The 24,505-nt window shown below is 43.5% G+C and overlaps 1 protein-coding gene across 3 annotated transcripts in view; it reads left to right on the top strand.

Moving 5' to 3' along the window:
* Positions 1-18,609: 18,609 nt before the first annotated feature.
* The window catches only part of TRIM44 (tripartite motif containing 44), an 88,709-nt gene continuing 82,813 nt past the window's right edge, over positions 18,610-24,505 (top strand). The window contains exon 1 of one of the 3 annotated variants that reach the window (XM_059709654.1): positions 18,610-19,694. In XM_059709654.1, coding sequence (XP_059565637.1) covers positions 19,047-19,694 — 648 coding nt within the window. In that variant the 5' untranslated portion in view covers positions 18,610-19,046. The remainder of the gene's footprint in view (positions 19,695-24,505) is intronic. The other 2 variants (XM_059709653.1, XM_059709652.1) reach the window with 2 other exon arrangements.

Below are 24,505 nucleotides of genomic sequence, written 5' to 3'. Positions count from 1 at the left end.
TATGTGCCAGACAGTCAGATGAAGCTGAATTTACCTGCTCTCCAAAACATGTGAGACCCACACTTGGAGGGACTTTAGAATTCATCAGGAGGAGAAGTCAATTTATAATTCATAGAACTAGAATACATAGATGCTCTGATAATAACGATATGGAAAGTGACCTGGAGTATTTCCCGAATGAAGATGCGACTATCTGTTATGTCTGGCTTTGGTTGACTTATACAAATAGAATCACAGGATTCTAAGCATTCCACTGTAATTCAGAGAGAACCACACCTGGACCTGGCCGGTGTGGCTCAGTGGTAAAGCATTGGCCTGCACACCAAAGGGTCTCAGGTTCGATTCTGGGTCAAGGGCATGTACGTGGATTGCAGGTTCATTCCCAGGCCCTGGTCTGAGTGTGTACGGGAGACAACCGATCGATGTGTTTCTCTCACATTGATGTTTCTCACTCACTCTCTTTCTCTCTCCCCCCTCCCTCCTTTCCACTCTCTCTAAATATCAGTGGGAGCCCTAGCTGCTTTGGCTCAGTGGATAGAGCATCAGCCTGCAGACTGAACGGTCCCAGGTTCGATTCTGGTCAAGAGCACGTGCTGGGTTGCTGGCTTGGTCCCGGGTAGGGGGCATGCAGGAGGCAGCCAATCAATGGTTCTCACTCATCATTGATGTTTCTGTCTCTCTCTCCCTCTCCCTTCCTCTCTGAAATAAATAAAAGTATGTTTTAAAAAAATTAATAGGAAAAATATCCTCAGGTGGGGATCAAAGAAAAAACAAAAACAAAGAGAGAGCACCACAACTGAATTTCACTGATAATAACCACAAACCACTGGTTACTTTTGTAAACCCAGTTGGAATAACTTATCCCTGGCCAGGTCTCTCTCTTGGCTTAAAATGGTAACGGTGTGTCATTCTCACTGTGTTTTTCTTATAGGTTTAAAGATCTTGGGGATGTATTGATCCCCATCCTCATATTTATATTAGGAGGTACATTATAGTCTGTCTAAGCGAGCAGGATATAGCACAGTGGTTAGATCATGGCTCTAGTTCAGTGATGGCGAACCTATGAGACGCGTGTCAGAGGTGACACACGAACTCATTTTTTTTGGTTGATTTTTCATTGTTAAATGGCATTTAAATATGTAAAATAAATATCAAAAATATAAGTCTTTGTTTTACTATGGTTGCAAATATCAAAAAAATTCTCTATGTGACACGGCACCAGAGTTAAGTTAGGGGTTTTTCAAAATGCTGACAGGCCGAGCTCAAAAGGTTCGCCATCACTGTTCTAGGTCCTGGGGCACAAATCCTGGCTCTTTTACTTACTGGTTATATGACCTTGGGCAAGTTACTTCACTTCTCTGTACGTCAGTTTCTTCATCTGTGATGTGGGGATAATAATAGCATCTACTTCATTGGTAATTGTGAGATTTAATTTCTTGGAATACAGTGATGCACCTTGTTTCCCAAATTCCAGTGCTATAGAAAAGGCCTAAGGTCATCGCTCTTTGGAAGTGCACCCATTGCTCTTTCAGGAGAGGGAGAGGCAGGGACTGGGGGGTGAAGAAAGGTGGCTTTGAACCAAGTATCAGCATCATGCATTCTCTTCTGGTACCAATTACTGTGATAAATTGAAGGTGACAAGTTACTTTATGACATAAATGCAAATCAGCATTCCCTTCACTGTTATTTTCCAATGCCCTGGCACTTTAATGGTCCCCATAAGTTTGCTTCACTTGCAGCAAGTATCGGTATGTTCGCAGTCAGCCAGAGAATTTATTTTTAGGTGGGGAGCGCAATGAACTGAGCCCACTGGCTGACTTAGAAAAATGATCACATTCCCATCCACAAATTATTCCCCAAGTTAGCATTTGAGCCTTCGCTGGTGAAATAACACAATAAATAGAGATTTGTCACAAGGGCTCATTTCCACCTGCCAGACTTGACTCTCTAAATATTCAGCATTCAACACCTTTGTGGGTAGGTGTTTGTTTATGTGTGTTTATTAGAAAAACAAAAACCTGCCCCAGAATGTAATATTCTCTGCAAGGGACGAGGAGCTGAGACCTGCTACTCCTAAGACACATGCGTGGAGAGAAGAGGATGGCTTCCCGTGGATCGAGCCAGGAATGTTTCCATATACCTGAAACCCTAATGCCAGTGGTGGCTTCAACAGGAAAGGAGACAAAAGGGACAGAACCCAATATTTGGTTCTCACCATTGAAGTTGAATTCTTGTCCTGCCAGTTCCACCGGTTGTTGTCACAATTAATTAATTAAGAAAGAAAGAAAGAAAGAAAGAAAGAAAGAAAGAAAGAAAGAAAGAAAGAAAGAAAGAAAGAAAGGAAGAGATAGGCAGCAGCATTGTCACTATAAACAAGACTGCATTTCCCTACCTGCCTCACACTGGAAGCTGGTAAATACATTGCCTAATTAATTTAAAATACTACTTCTGAGAGATAACCCCTAATTGTTCAAAGTGCTTTGATTAGGGCATAAAGATAATCGCAGAATTAAGTCATAATAAGGAAACTGGTGCGCAAAATGAAACGTGTGGCTCCCTTTCCCTGCTGAGGAGCTCGTGGCTGCATTTGTTCATTCATTTATTAACCAAATATTTAATGAGCACCTACTACCCTGTTCCTGCTTGTAAGGTCGAACATTCTGCATATAGGTGGCTTTTTTTTTTCTGCTTTATCCCAAGAATTATTACTCTTGGTGTGCATGAGTGTGTGTGTGTGTGTGTGTGTGTGTGTACACAGTTTACATTCTGAGATGTAATCAGGATGCCAGGGCGGGGAAGACTGAAGGAAACAGGCAGGGAGAGACATTTTTTATGCATGACACAGAGCACGGAGCCCTTCTATCAACACCTTGCCTTAAGTGCACTGCATTAGGCATTCCGTCTGACAAGTTGCCACTTGGAGATATACAGTCTTATCCCCTCCCCCACCTTCCAACCGGAAACCTGACATTGCTTCACATCCAGTGTTTAATTTCCCATTGTTTGAAATAAAATGGTATGTAAAGTATGCGTTGCCATGGAGGCAAAACCCAACCCTGCATAGAGGATTCTGAAGCCGGTAGCTTGGGATCTGCCCAGGTGGCCAGGAGCTGACTAAGGCAAAGCAAGAGCCGACCCTCCCAAAAGACGCTTCGGAGGCAAGTTCTCCAGTTGCAGGGGTGCCTGGCAGATTCGCCAGCACCAGACTCTGTCTTCTGCCTGGAGAGAATGTGCCTGCTCCATTTTTGCCTGTGTTTCCGGGGGTTCAGGTCCTTATCTGGAAGCTTCTCTGAAAATGTTCTGGAGCAGTGATTCCTGAGGGATGAAACCATGGGAGCTTAATCTGCACACAACACTTGAGGCTGGGCTGTCAGTCCGCTCCTCAGTGTGTACTGGGTACAGAAATGCATGCCTGTCTTCACAAAAGGCTCATACTAGCATGTTCGCAATAACCCCCAACTGGAAGTCGCCCAGATGCCCAGCGTTCTGATGGAAGCCAGCACAGCAGAATACTAAGCAGCATGCGGCTGGACGAACCATCCCTACACAGTGCGATGACTCTCAGAAGAGATGTAAGGGAGGGAAGCCAGACCCGAAAGGGGACCTAGTGTATGATTCTATTTATACACAACTTCGAAGTCTGCAAAACTCATCAGTGGGGACAGCAGTCCGCCTGGTGGCTGCCTTTCGGGAGCAAAGAGGGGAACTTGGTTGGCAGCAGATACAAGGAGGAGTTCTGCGGGGTGTTGGCAACATTCCAGTTTTTGACTAGGTAGTGATTTTGTCTTTTTGTTTGTTTGTTTATGTCATATATTTCACACACAAATAAAACATTTTTTTTAAAAAAAAACACCTTAAGGGTGGCCTTGAGGCAGGCAAGGGCTATTAGTTGTCTTGTCTCTGTCAGAACCTGCGGTCTCCTTAGGGTCACCTCAGGGAAGCCTGAGAGGTAAGTCAAGGCAGTCAGCACAGGGCAGGAGCAAGGCTAGCCCTTCCGCCCCCACCCGAAGAGGTGCCTCAGTCCAGATGATGAGTCAGGCGGGAGCACTGCCTCAGTTTCCCTAAGGTGCATGATCTTTTGGAAGATAAGAATGCACACTGGCCAGTGGTTAACTTTTTTCTTAAATCATTTTAAAAATCAATATAAGAGGCCCTTCCCCTCTGAACACACACACACACTTTTACATCTTTCAGATGGGGCTATGCCTAGTTGTTGATGCCCAGAATGCAATGTGTCAGTGAAATGGGCAGCATTTCTCCTTTTCTCAGTGGTACATAAAATAATAGTGGGCCTCAGACTTGGTAAAGCACAGTCCATCTCTTGTACAGTGAGATGCTTTGCTTAACGCTCTCTGCCTCCCGGAGGAGAAGCCAGGCACTGGATTTTGCATGGTTTCAGGCTCACTTGGAAGGCTGGAGAGAAGACATTTTTCTTCGGAGCGAGTTGCAAGTCTGCTGTGGCATCTGGGTGGAACTTTGCGAATCCCCTGCTCCGAGGCAGCCAGCCCAGATGATCAGAGGCTGTGTGTGTGTGTGGGGGGGGGGGGGGGCGGTTTCCTCCACCCACTTAGGGTCCCTGGCTGAGACAGATTCACAGGAGAAGGGCATGCAGATTTCATTGAGTTTGTGCATGTAAGGGGGAGTCTTCGCAAGAGAATGAAGACTCAAAGAAGTGACCACAGCAGGAAACTTTTATACCTTCAAAGAACAGCACATGTGTGAAGACAGAGGTAGTAATAGGAAGATAAGGGTGAGTTTAACAAGGTTTGTTTGTACAGATTTCTTGGCCCCAAATTCCCCATCTCTGGTAGTAAGAATGTCTTCCCTCCTCCTTGTTCAGGGAGGGCACCCATCACAGGGGAGATTTCTGACCTGTTTCAGGGAAGATATGCATGTGGCGGGGGGAGGTGTGAGAGGTCAGATGATCTTTCTGCTTTGCTGTTTTCGATGATTCCTTCAGCTTCAGTGTTCAACAGGCCCAGGTGACATATGTAGAGGGTAGTGAGTCCTGAACCCCATCAGCTGCTTCTCTGACTTTTGCTCCACCTTCCCCTCCGTTTTATAAAACTATGATTTCCTGTATTATAACCCTTCCATCTTGGAATATATGGAGTGGCCTTTGTTTTCCTGACTGAACCCTGGCTGGATAGAAAAATATAAGGTCACACACACACACACAGGATTCTATCTTTCTGGGGCTTGACGTCACCTGTGGGCCTCCCCTGAGGAGTTAGCTTCAACACCAGGGCTGTAAGTCCTCCATAATCTCCCCTCCTGCTCTGTCTAGGACTTCACCTAATGCAGATCATCCCTCGCCCTCTGAACTCCAGCCATGCTAGGCCATGCTGGCTCTTGGCTCTTCGATATGCCTCACTCTGTGCTGACTCTGAGACGTCACTCTAGCTCTTCCCCTTACCAGGGAGCCTCTGACTCCTGGGTCCTCCCCACCCCAATCACTTAGCATGCATCCCTCAGGCACTAATTAGTCCTTTCCTGGGGGAGGCTTGCAAATAATAAGCAAGAAAGGGTGAATGAGAGTATGTAGCAGGGAGTCAGAAAATGCCTCCTGGGACTTTTCTGACACAGAGCACTACTGTATCTCCAGCACCCAGCACCCTCCCTGGGACACAGAGGACACTCAACAAGTATTAGTTGGTATTCATAATCAAATCCCCCTCTCCACGGGGAAATAATGTACTTCCCTCCAGACAGATGGGGCTCAGTTTTATAGCAGGGGGCACTGACAGGGGAGCAGAAGGGAGAACTCACACAGCCTGGGCACTTTCTGTGCGCTGTGCATACGGCCACGCACTCTGTCTACATTAACACCATTTAATCCTTCCAAGAATACTAAGAGGTAGACGCTCTTATACCTCCGTTTTACAAATGACGGAACCGAGGCTCAGAGAGGTTAAGTAACTTATCAAGGTCATGTAATGGTCCCAAATCTCAATCCCTCAGTCTCCGTTGCATCAAGGATTGCTCATGATGTCATATGTCCCTCACACCGCTGGCAAAATGTCTCAGAAATAGCAACAGCTAATTTCCATAATAATTATGTGAGGTTGTTGTGAAGGTGTCCTGGTCTTCTATTTTGTCACTTGCGCAGTGACAGGCTTGCATGACTGCATCGCTTAGCTACGGTGGCTTAGCCTTGACCTCTCACCTCCCCCACTCTTTGAAATTGCTTCATTTCTCTCCCTTCAAAGGAAGGCAGCACTGCTTCAGTTGGGAGGCTCCACAACAATTTCCTTCCAAATCCCTCTTTTCTCAGACTGCATTGAGTTATTGGTTCTCTAAGAGGCTCTCCCCCAGCCCCATTCCTCAGGAGCCTCCAGGGTGCATGGCCTGCTGGCAAAAGCCCGTGGGTGTTTAGCAGTGCAGTGTCATGGCCAGTGCATGTATGGCCTCTGGTGCCAAAATATGGGTTCAGATCCTGACTCTACCACTTACTGTGTGAACTTAGGTAAGTTACTCTCTCTGCCTCAGTTTCCACCCTTGTAAAATGCAATAGTGGACAGTAGTATCCACTTTATGGGATCCTTGAAGGGATTAAGCGATGTAACAAATGGATGTTGCTTCAAGCAGTGCCTGGTCCATAGGAAATGCTTGGTAAATGGGAGTGTTTATCTTTATTGATGCGCACACATAAGAACTTGAGACAGAACATAAGCAGCTTTATCTCGGGTTCTCACTGCAACCCCAGACCTCCTTTCTGTTTTGTTTTTTTTCCTGCTCTCAATGGATTAGAAACTGAGTCCCCTTAGGATGTTTAGCAGTGAATTCAAGAGAGCTGGCTCCTAGGGGAGTGAAGAATAAACCCCGGTTGGTGGCGTGAGCCCCTGCAGGCCATTCTTTCTTTGTTCAGTTTTCTTCTCTCAACAGCGCTACTGTCCTCCCTCGTCTCTCACCAGTGCTCCCGTGGCAGAAAATTTCATTCCCCTTTCTAACCGAATCACATCTTTAATAAAGCTATTGTATTTGACCACGGGCTTAGGAAACGGGAATATAACATAATAAGAGAAGATCATTAAAGTTCTATAAAGCGAGCTTTCATGTCCCTCATTTCCAGTGTCCCCGGGCCTCAGATAAGGGATAAACATTTTTTAAATCAAAATCTAAATAACAGCAAACCTCACTTTTCATTTCAAGTATTTTTCCACTAAGGTATGTGGTGTTTCTTAATTTCCTGTGTAGATCAGATGGACTGTAAAAGCGTTTTGTTTGGGGTATTTTTATTTTAAGTTTTCGGGCACTTTCCTGACTGCAATTCCAGCACATGTCTTTGGTAAGGTTGTTAGAGAAGTGAGCCAAGAATGATTAAAATTCTGGAGACTGATTTACAAGGGAACAAGCACAGATGAGTACTGGGAGGTAAACGCACTTATTGGAGGGATAACTGGGTAAGTAGCTCAGAAAGACTGAGAAAAAGCAGACATTAAATTATATGATGCGAAGAGTATGAGAGGAGACATTTCTAGAAAGGAAAATAGAGGCGTTTCCCCCCACCCCCCGCCCCTTTTGCTTCTCTGAGAAACAGCAGTTAAGAGCACAAGCACTGAAGTAGGAGCCAGAGACTCAAATCTTATCTCTGCCCGTTGCCAGCTGGGTGGCCTTGGACAAGGAACTAAATTTCTATTAGTCTCAGTTGTCTCCTCTGCAAATGGCAATATTAAAAACCTAGGTATTCATAAGATGATCACAAGAAATCAAGAGGGATGGTGTATTTAATGCACTTAGAGCAGAATCCAGCACATTACAGGTCACATATTTCTCTGTTAATGTTTGTGGAGCTACTTCTTAATAGTACTTTATTTTGAACAATGAAAAATGTCCAAAGGAATTGTTCAAAGGGAACTTACTAGAACATTTTAAAACAGTCTGGATTTACTGCTGGTGGGAATGCAGACTGGTGTAGCCACTGTGGAGAACAGTATGGAGCTTCCTCAAAAAACTAAAAATGGAACTCCCATTTCACCCAGTGATCCCACTTCTAGGAATATATCCCAAGAAGCCAGAAACACCAATCAGAAAGGATATATGCACCCCTATGTTCATAGCAGCACAATTCACCATAGCTAAGATCTGGAAACAGCCTAAGTGCCCATCAGCAGATGAGTGGATTAAAAAACTGTGGTACATATACACAATGGAATACTATGCTGCGGTTAAAAAAAAAAAAAAAAAGGAACTCTTGCTTTTTGCAACAGCATGGATGGAACTGGAGAGCATTATGCTAAGTGAAATAAGCCAGTCAGAGAAAGATAAATACCACATGATCTCACTCATTTGTGGAATATAGAGAACAACATAGACTGATGAACAGGGACAGATCCAAAGACAGAGAAACAGCAACCAGACTATTAGTCCCCAGAGGGAAAGTAGGGGAGGGTGGGGGTAAGAGATCAACCAAAGGACTTGTATGCATGCATATAAGCCAAACCAATGGACACAGACAACAGGGGGATGAGAGCATGAGTGGGGTGGGGTGGGGGGAGGATGGAGGTTAATGGGGGGGAATGAGGACACATTTGTAATTCCTTAACTAATAAAGAATTTAAAGATTTTAAAAAAATAAAAACAGTCTGGATTTAGAGATAAGAAACCTAAACTGTGGGTCTGCCCGGGAGTGAATGGGCAAACTGGGAGTTGAAAGTTCATCAACATCATCATTCAAAAAAATTTTTGAACTCTATTTTATGGACACCAAGATGAATATTTTCCACATTTTGATATCTCTCAAATTGGGAAGTCTTACAACCCCTAGCAGTTTTTTTTTTCTTAGTGCTTTATGGAATGAGGGTGCATATTCCAATTGGTGGCATCTAAGATTTGATGAAATATGGTCTTAAGCATTAAGCTTCCTGGTGCTCTGTTCTAAATAAATAAGCCCAGACAGTTCTGGTCCTCAAATAATTTATAATGTGAGGTGGGCTGTGCAAAGAACATTGGAACAACTCAGTCAGCACTGCACGAAAACAGGGAGGAGGGCAGCTGGGTTGTAACCAGGTCCCTGGAGCGAAGTTGAAAGAAAGTTCAGTTACCAGAAGGAGGCAAAGAGGATACTGGGTGGCAAAAAGGGGTGCGAGCGGTTTCTGTTGGGGCTAAACTGAGAGCAGAGAAGGTTTCAAGGCCTGGAGCACAACAAACGTTCACTGGGGAGCTCAAGTCCATAACTCAAAGTGAGAAGTGAGATAGGCTCTGAAATTTAAGTTTCAATATGGACTGTCAGAGCCAGTATGTACCGTAGCGATTGATTTGAAAACTAGTCACAACAATTTTCCCCATCCTGGGTGCTCTTTTATAATGTGGCTTTGAGAGTCTTCAGGAGGTGGAGCCTTGAATCTCGGCTGCCCTCCTTGCTTTCACAAATATTCTCCGGGGGAAGTAACACTACCATCTGGCCTAGGCCTTAAGAAACGTTGAAGCTTCCATTTCTGCTCTCTCGGAAGCTGGCTGCAATGTAAAGCAGTCTCATTATCACACTGGAGAAGCCATGTAGAGAGAGAAAGGTTCTAGAGCAATGATGGTGAACCTTTTGAGTTCGGCGTGTCAGCATTTTGAAAACCCCTAACTTAACTCTGGTGTCGTGTCACATATAGAAATTTTTTGGTATTTGCAACCGTAGTAAAACAAAGATTTATATTTTTGATATTTATTTTATATATTTAAATGCCATTTAACAAAGAAAAATCAACCAAAAAAATGAGTTCGCGTGTCACCTCTGACACGCGTGTCATAGGTTCGCCATCACTATTCTAGAGGATGACAGTTCACACAGAGGCTGATAAGGACAGCTGCCAAACATGTGAGGACACCATTCTGGAGGGTCCAAGCCCCAGCTGGGCCTCCAGCTGAAAGCAGCTGCATGAGTGACCCCAGCCAACCCCACATGGCGCAGAAGAACCGTCCAGTTGAGCCCAGACAAGTCATAAGACCCTGAAAAATAGTTAATCATTATTGTTTTAAGCCACTACGTTTTGGAGTAGTGCATGGCAATAGCAATAAATAATTAAAACGGGAATAATGTCCAGCTCACTCGTTTCACAGAGGAGACTGAAAAACCAAAGAAGTTAAGTGACTTGCTCTGAGCCACTAGTCTCAAAGTGGCCGAGGCTGGCAGGAACTGAGATTTCCGCATTCTCAGTACACTGCTCTGATCATTAAACCTGGCAGAACTATTTTCATACAGGTAAAATGAGCGCATTTCTCAACTTTTGCTGATGTGCATTAATGTAATGGCTTGCACTGAGTAAGTGTTTATTATGTGCTTGGCTCCATGATAAATGCACTCTCACTTAATCCCCACAGTGAATCTATAAAATAGATGTGATACAACCCCCCATTGTACAAATAACATAACTGAGGTAAAGAGGTTAAGGAACTTGCTCAGAGTCATCCAGCTAAGTAGGTGGTGGAGTCAGGATTCAAATCCAGGTCAGTCAGATTCTGAACCTCTTGCTGTGTTAACCGTCATGATCCACAGCTCCCACTGACTATAAGGGCCTTTCCCCCCAAATCAAGTTTTTCTTTCTTGCACGATTCTATTCAGCCCAACTCTGCATCTTCTGTTTTAAATGTGCCTCACAGTCATTATGGATTTCAGGATAACGCCAGAGAAGACATGTTTGGATTCATCTAGGAGTTTTTCCTTATTGGGTATTTGCTCAAAATCACTACAACTCTTTCTAAGGAGGGAAATGAACAGATTTTGAGTTTCTATTCCACAGAAGAGCTATAATCGAGGCATTTCCCACCCCCTCCCCGTGCACTGTACACTCCATCAGGATCATGGGCTCTTCTCACCCTTAAATTACCTTGTGAAATGAAGGATGAGAATTATAGCAGTTGTGGTTTAGCAAGTTTATATGAGTCTTGCTGAGCAAGGAGAGAGAACATAAGGAAGGGAGGAGGAATGAATAAACAGGAAGGAAATTTAACAAATGAAAGGTAAAGTGTTAATCTATTGTTTGTGGACTAGGAACCTGAGGCTGCCTCCCTGGTCACTTTATCAGGATGACTACATTTCCGCTCACCCAGGACAGTTCTGGTCCACGCCCAGTGTCCTGGCATAATTGTCAATAGTGCTCTGCTTCACTCTCAAAGGGTCCCCATTTGGATGATAAATTGTACGATGATCCCCTCAATCGTGGTTCACTCTCAGCCCACCACTTCAGGTTTCATGGAGACGAAATGGGTACTAGATTCTACAAAGGGTTCTGAGGACACCAGGGTCAGCAGACACAGGCCCTGACCTCAATGAGGCCACTGCACTGCACAGTACGGGAGACACAAAACAGCTTTCTGGTGTATGAAGCACAGTAACAAAGGCATTGCTGGGAGCTCTTGTAGGCAGCAGCTGGGGAAAGAGAGGAGGCAGTGAAGTACACAGAGGGAACAGCAAGTGCAAAGGCCTGGAGGTGTTATCACAATTAGCTAGTTATTAGGACTAATAATAGGAAGCAAGCAAAGGGGAGGCCCAACATTATAAGCATGGTCATCTGGGCAGCCTCACCAGGAAGCTACAGCTTCATGCTCCCCCAGAAATCCACTGATTTATTCCCTGGGGGAAGGGATTGAACAAAGGGGGAGATGGATACATACATGTGCAGTGAAGTTGAGGTGAGGGGGGGAAGGTGCTTGCACCTCAGTCTAGCCTGGGAAAAAGATCATTGGCAAGGAGGGTGAAGCCACTGCAAGCGCGTGAAATCTTGAAAGGGTAAAATCCCCAGAGGAAGAGTTCTCTTCTCTCTCTCCCTCCCTTTCTTTGTCTATAAAATCAATAAAAACATATCCTCATCTAGCCAGTGTGCTCAGTGGTTGAGCCTCAACTCATGAACCAGGAGGTCATGGTTCCATTTCCAGTCAGGGCACATGCCCAGGTTGTGGGCTCAATCTCCAGTAGGGGGCGGGCAGGAGGCAGTTGATCAATGATTCTCTTTCATCATTGATGTTTCTATTTCTCTATCCCTCTCCCTGCCTCTCTCTGAAATCAATTTTAAAAAACCATAAAAATATTTTTTAAAAAACACAAGACAACAAAAAAACACATATTCTCTGGTGAGGATAAAAGGAAAAAAAACCGAAAAAGAAAAAAGCCACACCTCACTCTTGTCCAAAATCCCTCTGGAAGAGTGTTCCACTGCTTGTGAGGCATTGTACTCCCCCAATCCATGGATTGTTTCCCTTGAATAAAGGCCATAAAACTCATGAATTTAATTGTTTTAGCTTTGACACTTGATATCATGTAACTAGAATATAAAATACTATTCATTTTTAAAAGTAACCCCAAAATGCAAATAAAGCTATGATAAGTTATCAAATTACATAAATTTACCATTAGATTGACAAAAAAAAAAAAAAAGAATTTCAGATAATACCAAATGTCAAGGAATGAATATCCAAGATTTTAACAAGCACAACATTGGATTAAAAAAAAAAAAAAAGAGCGAGAGAGAGAGAGAGAGAGAGAGAGAGAGAGAGAGAAACAAAAAGTAGTTTTGAGTGTCATATTTATGTAGATTTTAACAAAAATAAAACAATTGAATACTTTTTAAAGATACATATATATTGAAGAACATTTATCAATCACATTAGAGAGAATTTCTGTGGGAAGAAGTTGCAAGAATAAGAGTGGGGGTTTGGGATAAAGAAAAACAAAACAAAGCTAAGTCAAAATGAAATAAGAAAGCTGGCTTGCATGAACTAAAGTGAGGCTATGATCTGAGTAGTATGATTAACTAGCCTATCTGCACCCCGGTTCCAAAATAAATAAATAAATGGAGGGAAGGAACGTCAGGGAAATTTTCCTCTGTAATCCCCCATTTACAAGGGCAGTGCCCTAAGCGCTGAAACAACGAAGTCTTTCATTAGTTCCTGTCCATAGGTGACTGCTTTTCCAACTAGAGTAACGGGAGGCAAATTTAGGGATTTTTCTCACTCCCCCAAATTACTGATTTTACAAATGATTAAGTGTCCTCCTAATTCCCCAGGGCCCACTCCGATGAAAGCCAAGACCACCCCTAAGAAAGCCTTTACAAGGAGAGAAGTTTGAAAAACACCATTTTGCCAAAAAGAATTAGCGTCACCCAGGGATTAGGGAGCTGGCTGTAAAACCAGAAAGGAAGTCAGAGATTAACTCAAATTGACTGGATGTTCTTTTAAATTACTCTCTTGGCATTTAGTTTCCACGCTGTTAAAGTAGAGGCATGCACAGGCAGAGACTCTGTAAAAAGTATCTGAAGAAAAGGGAAACAGGTAGCAACGGACTTCTTGGGGTGAACGAAATGGTGGTTATGAAAATGAGGTATTTTTATTATTTGTTGTGGTCATGGAACTATTTAACACCATTCTGCAAGTAACATACAAAATGAATGTACTGCCTGTCCAGTATGGCTCAGTGGATGAGCGTCGACCTATGAACCAGGAGGTCATGGTTCGATTCCAGCCAAGGGCACATGCCCAGGTTGCAGGCTCAATACCCAGTGTGGGACTTGCGGGAAGCAGCCAATCAATGATTCTCTCTCATCATTGATGTTTCTATCTCTCTCCCCGTCTCCCTTCCTCTCTGAAATCAACAAAGACATCTTTTTAAAAAATGAATGTACTGAAATTAAAATATCTTGATCAGAGCTTATCTGGGGTTTATCTTTACATATACTTATATTTTAAGGGTTGGGGGTATTTAGAGCATTGAACCATTTACATGTAAGAACTGGATGAAATGAAAATGTTCAGAAGGGTGATAGGCCAAGGAATCCTTTGGGTATCCATTTCCAATAAGCTTCTGAGGAACAAAAAGACTCAGGCTCAGCCATGAAGGCTTCATTCTTTATATTTTGGCAGAGTTGGCAGTGGCTCAGGGATATCATATTTCACTGTGCTGGCTTTAATAGGATAAGATGTTAGCTAACATGATAACAGCTTTAGGTGATTTCAGGAGCTTGGGGCAGGGGGAATGAAATCAGTCACTGAAGTGACAGTCTAATTACATAAGAATGGGACCAGCACAGTGGGTACAAATACTTCCCCTAAAGCAGTGGATTTAGAAATTCCACCATGTTCTGTTCTCAACTTTTAGAGGTTTTTCTGAAATTAAATGTACTACGTTATGAATCTTACTAAATCCAGTTCGTCTCTTTGGAACAGGTTAAGGAGACAGAAATTGATGTCACAGCTGGAAGGAAAAGACAGGTAAGGTTATTAGGAAGCAGTTAGGCAAGTTAGGGGTATCACCAATAATACCACAGGGGAATATGATTAAAGATGGAGTCAGATAGACATGAGTTTGAATCCCAATCCAGCCACCTCTGGCTGGCTGACACCTAACACGCTTTTTTCACCTCTCTGAAAGTAGGTTTCCTCATGTGTAGAGAGTTTAAATGTCTAATAACTCAAGAGCTATCAGCCACATAATTAGAAGACACCAGGAATACACCCTTTATTTCTCAAAGTACCAAATGCACTCACAAAACAGTCTCAAATGCAAACTGCTCTGTCCTTCACATCTACTGGCAACTAACCACCTTGGAGATGCCTCACAGCTGTTGCTCACCACAGTGAGAAGAGAATGCCAATGTCAAGTGTGGTAGTCTGCCCCCAAAAGGATTCAAAGTTTTGAAGGTAATTTATTATTCATTCATTGACAACGGATACATATTTTACTATAAAGAGTAAGGTGCTTCCATAACAAAAACCCAAAATGTTGGAGTGGCTTTGGAACTGGGCAGTTGGAGAAGCTGGAAGGACTCGGAGGAGAGTTTTAGTGAAAGCCTGAAGAGCCTTGAAGAAACTGTTAAAAGAATGCTGGCAGCTTTTGAGAAGACTGTCGATTAAGGCTGAAGAGGAAATTAGAAAAATGTTATTGGAAACTGGAGGAATGGGTCCTTGTTTTGTAGTGGCAGGAAGTTTAGCAACACTGTCACCTATATACCTTAGAAAATGAGCCTAATTAATTGGATGCTCTAGCTAAGTACATTGCCAGGTAGAGTGTTGAAATTCCTGATTATTGCAAAATGTGAGAAGAAAGAAATAATCTAAAGAAGGACTTTTAAAGAAAAGGATCCAGAACTTGCTAGATTTGAATATTCCCGTCTTCTCTAGATGGCAAATAATGCTAAAATGAAGAAATGGCTTCCAGTCAAAAATAAATTCTAGGACACTGCAAGGAAAATATCATCAAGGGATGAAGCTGGGAGTGTGGCTGTAAAAACCCTTTGTTCATACCTCCAAAAGATCTATAGTAGTGATTCAGAGAAGTTTATTAGTGTTGTGCTCCAGCAGTTCCAGTAGAGAGATGCTCCGGAGTAGAAAAGGGCTTATCTCGAAGAGATCTGTGGGTATGATTTTTGTCCAATGAAGTGGTGCCCCAATTAGATTCATAGGAGACTCACAACATTTTTAAAGAAATTACATTGGCAGGAACATTGCCAGCATGGACTAAATGGAACAGAGACAGTACAAAACTAAGAGGGGCCGTGAAAGCACCTAAATTCTACTGGCAGAAAGCAGGCTGACAAGGTACATAGCTGCCAACATGGGCTACTTTTCTTAGAAAAGAAAGGATGACACAGAGAGTGGAATCAAGATCTTAAAGGGTGAAGTCAAAAGCCATGGAGAATCATTCCTGGGCAGAAGTAGAATTGAGCCCTAATTTGAGGAGCTTCTAATATGTGTTCAACTGAATTTCAGGATGATTGTGGACCAGTGAACTCCTCTGTGTCTTTTCTCCTTTTAAACAGGAGTGTCTGACCAGTTATCCTAAGCCTGCCCCATCATTGTATGTTGGGAATGAGGAGGAAAACAAACATTCAGATGGAGAGGAACTATACTCGAGGCGCTGCATGTAAGACTATATCTAGAAGTTTCATCCATACCTGGACCTGATTTAGATAAGATTCTGGACTTTAAGCTTATGGTTTGAGACTTTGGGGATCTTTGGAGGAAGTAGATGTATTTTACATTTGAGAGAGTTGTGAATCATTGGGGGCAAAAGGGTAAAATATGGTAGCCAACCTCAAAGATGCCCTGGCCAGTGTGGCTCAGTTGGTTGGGCATTGTCCCATGCAACAAACGGTCACTAGTTTGATTCCTGGTCAGGACACATGCCTGGGTTGCAGGCTCAATTCCTGGTGGGATAGGGGAGGTTATTCAGGAGGAAACCAATTAACATCTCTCTCTCTCTCCCCCTTTCCTTTCCTCTCTCTCTAAAAATCAATTTAAAAAATCTTAAAGGAAAAAGATGGCCCCAAGGATCCTCACCTCTTGGTAATCATGCCCTTGTGTAGTCCCCTTCCACAATGAATAGAGTTGATCTCTGTAACTGAAAGACTATGTTGGAAGTGATGACGTGTGACTGCTGAGCTTAGATAGTAAGAGACATTGCATCTTCCACCTTGCACTCTCTTGGCTCAGTTCCTTTGGGAGAATTCAACTGCCATGTCTAAAGCAGCCCAATAGACAGTGGTGAGTCTTCCTGCCAACAGCCAGGCGAGTGAGCTACTTTAGAAGCAAATCCTACAGGTCATGCCTTCAATGCCTGTAGCTCCAGCCAACATCTTCACTGAAATCTTTTGAGAGACCCTGAGTTAGACCACCCAGCTAAGCCACCACTATATTCCTGGCTCATAGAAAGTGTGACATAATACATATTTATTGTCTTAAGCTGCTACGTTTTGAGGTGATTCTCTATGCAATACAGACTAATATAACAAGGTTTCTATCTCTGAATGCTCCCAAGGATTCCAATTCCTGGGGAATCTGACTGTTCTGATTTCTGTGCAGAGGGTTACAGAAGGTCTGTCTCATTGAGTCTGCCATACCTCATTACCATAACTTTTTAATTGTTCCATCAAACTTTGCCTCTAAGACCCTCTAATCAGAGGGCTCAAGAAAGGATTGTGAAGAGTCAGTAACTGAACTGTCAGGTAAGATTAAGAACAAATAACAACAACAAAAAGACACCCTTTGTCCCCACCAAGATCTTGGACACACACCAAATATGTACTTTTAAGACACTGAAAAATTATTTTCAGTGAAAAAATATTTTCTAAATGTGATAACATGCTTGTAAAAGCTATTTCCTTCTAAGCCTGGAGAGGTGGAAATTAGTAGACCTAGAGAACAGTGTTTCAAAGCAAGAAACACTACTCTCTAAGTAGTGTTTGATGTTTGAGTTGACATTTGTTGAACATTTTTTGTTTCAGAATGGTGCATCAATCCCTGTTTTGAATGCAGTCACAGAAATAATTTCCAGAGAAATTAACTGGAAAAAAATAGAAATGTGTATTCAATTGGAAAAAACAACAACAAACTTTCTGACTTTCCTTCCAACATTCTATAGAATTGTTCTAAAGTAAAAAACACAAATATTTCTAAAAAATAAATCTCTGACAAAAGCTGCATAGAGAGTAAGCATACATTGTATGTGGAGACATTAAAATTATTTTAAATGTGTTTTACCTCACCTCCTCCCCTTGCATTTTTGCGATGTTCATCTGGAAATTGGAGCTCGATATTTGCAAGGGCGTCAATGGAAAACAGACACCATTCCATCCCCCTCCATTTTTCTCAGCCACACCTTGGCCTCTTCTGGGATTAGATCGAAATGTCCTTTTTCTCTCCCAAATATGAAACAAAAGCTCTTCAATGACTGGAGAGGCGTAGATATGGTGGAGAGATGGGGGGTTGATTACACTTCAGGCAGCCAGCCAAAAATGCTCAATGTGTTCAAAAATATGTTTAAAATCCTTTCAAAGGGTCATAATGTCCATCAAATATAATTTGTGCCAATAATAATAGTTTAAATGTAGTGAATACTTCTACAAGGCAGGCACCTTTACATTTCATCCACAAAACTGCCCCGTGAAATAGGTATTACCATTATTACCATTATTTACATACATACTTTGTTAAAAGCGGAAAACAGAAAGATCAATTAAATTCTCCATGGTCACAAAACCAACAAGTTGTAGTATCAGGATCTGGGAGTCCTTGGGCAGCGGGGTCTTTCAAAACCAGCTCGTAAAGAGCCACAAACAGATCTAGCCCAATTCTTGGCACTTTAGGATCGGTTAATAAATAACAGTCCCCTTCCTCTCTTTGGAACCCAATCTGCCACTGGAACTCTCATTTGATAAATGCTGTCTCTCCACCTACCTCGCCTGACATCTCAGCCAAACCCCAGGCAGGCTCTCAGAAAAATGCACAAAGGTTGCCGCCCTCTAGGCTCTGAGCCCCCCAGGAGGCAGGAATGCAAACAGACTTTGCAAACAGACAAAGTATAGCATTGCTTTGGATCGACCATGTCTGTTTGCTCAGGCTGCCTCTGAGATTCCCCAGGCCTTGAACAAACACGACCCTTCCCAGGGTCCCCTGGAAATGCCAGGGGGCAATGCTCTGTCCTGACACCGTCCCCCGCACGCAGCAGCGGGGACCGGGGAGGTCAGCGACACATGGGAAGGAGGGAGACTGAAATACACATGCACACCTGCGTAGTGGGCCTGGCAAATCCATTGACACCTCCAGAGAGGAACCGGGGGAGGCGGGGCCCAAGCTGGGATGTGAGGGAGGCCTCCTTCATCCTCCCCCTCCTTCCGGGGATGCGGAGCCCCCGCGGGGACCGCAGGAAAGGGCCATTGCCACTTTAAATGACTCAGGAAGTGAAAGGAGGCCAGCTGACGGGGACAGGGAAAGTGGAACCGGGGTGGCACGGAGCCCAGATCTCCGATCTCGCTGGGGCAGCGAGAGGCCAAGCGGACAGCGCGGGGGGCCATCAGGGGCGCCGGCCGCCGCACCGGAAGTGCCCGGGCCCCGAGGAAGCGCAGGGGGCGCAGGGCGGCGGGGCGGGCGGGCAGGCCCTCTGCTCCTCGGCCGGCGGGGGCTGCCCGGAGCTGGCGGCAGCGGCGCCCCAGCCCCAGCCCCGCTCCCGCATCCCACGCGGCCGCTTCCCTGGGACCGGTTCGGCTGGGAGGAGGACGTGAGGAGTCCGCGGAGCCCAGCGGCGATCTCGGAGGGGCCCCCAGGCCTGGGCCTGTCACCGCACCCGCATGGCCTCCGGAGTGGGCGCGGCCCTCGAGGAGCTGCCGCACGACGGCACGTGTGACCAGTGCGAGCCCGACGAGGCGCCGGGGGCCGAGGAAGTGTGCCGGGAATGCGGCTTCTGCTACTGCCGCCGCCACGCCGAGGGCCACCGCCTCAAGTTCCCCGGGCACCACCTGGCCCCGTACGTGCAGGGCGCCGCCCAGGCCTGGGCCCCCCGGGGCCCGGGGGAAGGCGCGGGGCAGGCCGGCGCGCAGGCCCAGGTGGAGGAGGCGGGCGACCTAGAGAGCGAGGCGGGGGAGGAGAGCGAGTCCCGGGAAGACAGTGACTCCGTAGAAGAGAGCGAGACGGAGGAAGAGAGCGAGGGCGACAGTGAGGAAGACATGGAGGACGAGCAAGAGAGCGAGGCGGAGGAAGACAACCACGAAGATGGAGAGTCGGAGGCGGACGGGGAAACTGAGGCAGAGAGCGAATTTGACCCGGAGATAGAGATGGAGGCGGAGAGAGTGGCCCAGAGGAGGTGCCCGGACCACGGGCTCGACTTGAGCACCTACTGCCAGGAAGATACGCAGCTCATCTGCGTCCTGTGTCCGGTCATCGGGGCCCACCAGGGCCACCAGCTCTCCACCCTGGACGAAGCCTTCGAGGAGCTCCGAGTAAGTATTGGGTCTCCGGGGCGGAGGCCGAGAGGTCGGGGCGCCTGGGTTTCAACGCAGGTGGTGTCGCGGAGGCCACATTCGCTTTGATCACGTCCCTGCAACGCTGTCTCTTCCGCTTGTTGGGAGCAGTTGGGAGCTCGGTCCCCCTTTGGGTGGAACTCCGTAGGGGATCAGGTGAAAGTTCTGGACTCCGACCCGAGAGAAACGCGTGTCCTCACAACAGCTAGTAGACAAGTTTCTGGAAGACTGGAAGGCTCTGGCCTCCGGATCCCAGATAAAGAGCACGTGTTGGGGAGATTGGACCCCACTTAAGCCTGTTCCCGCAGCCTCACCCTTGTTGAGACGGGTGCCTTGACTTGGGGCTCTTGAGTTTTGCCAAATGAATCCTAGCCTGTCGTGTCCACGCCGCCCAGGGTTGGGGTTTTGATAATCACTTCGTGTGTGCCCTGAGTTCCTTTTAGGTGCTTCATGTCTGATACTTGTTTGGAAGAGAGGATGAAAGGGCGGAGGCAACATTGGGATGGGAATGGGGGGTCTTCAGTCCTCCGTCTTTTGTAAGAAGGCCTTGCTGATCCCCTAGAATAGTGTTTGGGAAGTAGTGGACAGTACTAAATACTTGTTGAATGAATGAAGTTGCAAATGACTTTCCTTTTATTTATAGTGTGATGTATACAATCGATGAAACTACGGGCATTAACCAGGGAGGAATGTTTGAATGGAGTGATCAGTTTATTGATTGACTGATTGATTGATTTAAGAGAGAGAGAAGAAGGGAGGGGGGAGAGAAACATCAATTTGTTGTTCCACTTATTCGCCCACTCATTGGTTGATGTATGTGCCCTGACTGGAGATGGAACTCAAAACCATGATGTATCCAGCGACACACTGACCCACTGAGCTACTCTGCCAGGGCTGGAGTGATCAGTTTATTAAGTGATCAGTTCATTAGTGAATGTTGTCATCTTTGATGACTTTTAAGTCCATAAGTCACATTGCTGGCACTAAGATACATACTCTATAATGAAAATCCTTGCATTAAAATTTTCCTTTTTTAGTGGAAAATACACACTCAAAATGTGTAAAAATATATGCACAGTCTGTCAAGTAATTTTAAAGTGATTAAGGATAGAATATTAGCAGTGTTAAAGCCCTGCGCCTTTTTCCAGTTATAACCATTTCCAACTTAGTAACCATTATCCTGACTTTTTTTTAAAAATATATTTTATTGATTTTTTACAGAGAGGAAGGGAGAGAGATAGAGAGTTAGAAACATCGATGAGAGAGAAACATCAATCAGCTGCCTCCTGCACATCTCCCACTGGGGATATGCCTGCAACCCAGGTACATGCCCTTGACCGGAACCGAACCCGGGACCCTTCAGTCCGCAGGCCGACGCTCTAGCCACTGAGCCAAACCGGTTTTGGCTATCCTGACTTTTACAGTGATAATTTCCTGGCTTATTTTTTATACTTTTACCACATATGTATGCATTCCTGAACTTACTTGAACTTGGCACAGTGGGTATAATATGTCATTGTGTTTGTAAGATTCATCTAGCAGGTGGCTGTGATTTGTTCATTTTCATTGTTGTATAGAATTTCATTTTATGAATATGGCACAACTTACCTATTCTGTCAATAATCAACATTTGAGCCCAGCTGGCATGGCTCAGTGGTTGAGCATCAACCTATGAACCAGGAGGTCACGGTTGGATTCCCAGTGAGGGGGTGGATCCCCGGGTGGTGGGGGTGGATCCCCAGTGTGGGGCGTGCATCTCTCGTCGTTGGTTTCTCTCTCTCTCTCTCTCCCTCTCCCTTCCTCTCTGAAATCAATAAAAATGTATTTTAAAAATAATTCCAAATTCTGGAGCTTCTGGCCATCATAAATATTGGTATAAACAATCTTGTTCATGTCTCCCAGCACACATCTGCATATATTTAAGTGAAATATAAACCTAAGACTATGATTGTTGGGTCATAGACTATGAATATCTATATATATAAAAGCCTAAGCGACTGTTAGACCAGTAGCTATGACACGCACTGACCACCCGGGGGCAAACGCTCAATGCATAGACATGAAAACATGGAACAGATTGATGGGGGGGTTCCTCGGCCTGCCTGTGCCCTCTCGCAATCTGGGACCGCTCAGAGGATGTCAGGCTGCTGGTTTCGGCCCGATCCCTGCAGGCCAGGCCAAGGGACCCCACTGGTGCACGAATCCATGCACCGGGCCTCTAGTCTTTAACATTACTGGATGCTGCCAAATAGTTTCCAAAGTGGTTGTACCAATTTGCATTGCCATGAAGAGTGCTTGAGAGATCTTGCTCTGTATCCTCAGGAACAGTTGCTATTACAGAATTATTAAATTTTGTCAATCTTGTGGATATGTAATATCTTCTTGCGGTTTAAATTTGCATTCCTCTGATCACTGATGACTGAATATCTTGTATTTCTTCTTTTGAAGTGCCCATTCAGGTCCTTTCTATTGGTTTATCTATCTTCTTCTCATTAATTTATAGAAGTTTTACATGTTTATTTCTGACTCCTTTGTTGTTTATATATATGGGTTGCAAGTATCTTCTTATATACTCTGTTTTCTCTCTTTCTTTTTAAAATTTTGTGCCTTGAATGAAGTTCTTTATTTTAATGCAATAGAATTTTCACCAATAATTTTCTTTATTGTTAGTGCTTTTTGTGCTTTGTTCAACTTAGTATTGATTTTTGTGTAGTGGAGGTAGGGGCTCAATTTCATTCTCCTCTCCCACATACAGATAGCCAGCTGCTCTAGCAGTATTTATTGAAAAACCTATCATTTCTACACTGATCTGCTATGCCTCTTGTCATTTGTCAAGTGCCCAAATGTGTGTGAATGTGTTTCTTGGCCTTCTTATTCTGTACTATTATTGATCTATTAGTATGTCCGTATGTGAACAACAAGTTTCCTCAGTTATTATCACTTTGAAACATGTGTTAATATGTGGTAGAGCAAGTTCTTCCACTTTGTTCTTCTTGGAGAGTGTCTTATCCAGTCTGGCCATTTACATTTCTTAGACTCATAGTATAAAGTTATATAAAATAAGCCTGCAGGATGTTTTCTGTATTGTATTTAACTTATAAACCAATACATGAAGAATTAACATCATTACAACATGAAGTTTTCTAATCTATTCATGTAGGTGTTTTTATTGCCTTACAATAAAGTTTTATAATTTTTTTCTGAAAGATCTTCTACGTCATTGTGAAAAATATTCGTGGTTACTTACAATTTTATAGTATTGTAAAAAATGTTTTTAATTTTTGTTTTCTAATTGTTTGTATATAGGAGTATGATTAACTTTTACATACCGATTTTTTGTATTAAAGAATCTTCTTAAATTCCTTTACATATTATAGTAATTAATCTATAGGTTCATTCTACCTAGATGATAATGTTATTTGCAAAGAGGGACAGTTTTTGTTTCTTTTTAATCCTTATACCTGTTGTTGTTTTTCTTGCCTCACTGCCTCGGATAAGACCTGAAGTATAATGTTTAATATAAGTGATAGTGGTTATTCTGGCTTTGTTCCTAATTGAGGGATGATTTACAACATTTCACAAATGTGATAGTAGTTTGTTTTTGGTTTACATATATATTTTATCAGATTAAGAAATCTCCCTTCTATCCTAATTTATTAAAGAGTTTTCTTTAATACTGAATGGACTCTTAAGTTTTATCAAACACTTTTTCTGTATCAGGGTATACATGTGATTTTACACTTACTATGTTAATGTGATTAATTACATTAACTGATTTACTATTACATTTAAAAATCAGTGACATATTTACATGTCTCAAAAGCCTATCTTTCACCTTTGCCCCTTTCATCTGGTTTCCCACTTTCATTAAAATTTTTTGCTTTATCTTTCAAGTGCTTCTTTTAGCAAATACAGGTATATGCATATATATGGTCTTAATTCCATCCCTTTGTGTCATTATTATTATATTGTTTAATTAGAGCAACGTTGTGTTTCGAGGGCAAACCCAACTTGGCCATGATGAAGTGTCCTTACATTTTTGAGTTTGGTTTATTAATAATTTGTGTAGGTTTTTAATTTATATTTATGGGAGAAATTTACTCATAATTTTCTTTTACTGTCCTCATGAGATTTTACTATCAATGTTATGTTGGCTTCATAATATGAAGTTGTTTGCTTCTCTCATGTTTTCTTTTTCTTTCTCTTTTAATGCTCTGGAAGTGTTTGTATAAGATTGGAATATTTCTTCCTAGAATGATTGGTAGTTGGCTACTTTGCAGTCTATGGGTTTGAGTCCTGTTGTATTAAACGACCATGGAAGCCTTCTGGACTTGAAAAGACATAGGGTTTGGGGGAGGAGGGCGAGGGAGGGAAGGAGGACAGGAGAAATAATTTTGTTGTTTTATATAGTATTTTTGGCTATGATTCTATTTAATGGTTATAGTTTTGCCCAAGTTGTCTATTTTCCTTAAGTCAATTTTAATGTTATTTTCCCAAAAGTTGTTTATCTAAATTTCCAAATATATTGGTATAAATATGCGAATCATATTCTATTATCTTTTGTTAATACTACAGCTATCCTCTATTCCTTTAAGAATAAAGTAAGCGTGTTCATTTATAATCGGTGATGTTTTCAGTAGGTGAAGACTTTTTAGGTCTGTTATTGTTTTTAATGGTGTTTTTCTTGTTCCTTTATTTCTTTTTGTTCATTATGTTTGACAGCATAGCTTCTCATTGCCTTTAAAAAATTATTTGTTGGGATTTCCCAAGTCTTGGCATGAAACTGTATT

The sequence above is a fragment of the Myotis daubentonii genome, chromosome 9 (assembly GCF_963259705.1).
Source record: "Myotis daubentonii chromosome 9, mMyoDau2.1, whole genome shotgun sequence".
NCBI classification, from domain to species: Eukaryota; Metazoa; Chordata; class Mammalia; order Chiroptera; family Vespertilionidae; genus Myotis; species Myotis daubentonii.
This window is presented reverse-complemented; position numbering and strand designations above follow the sequence as displayed.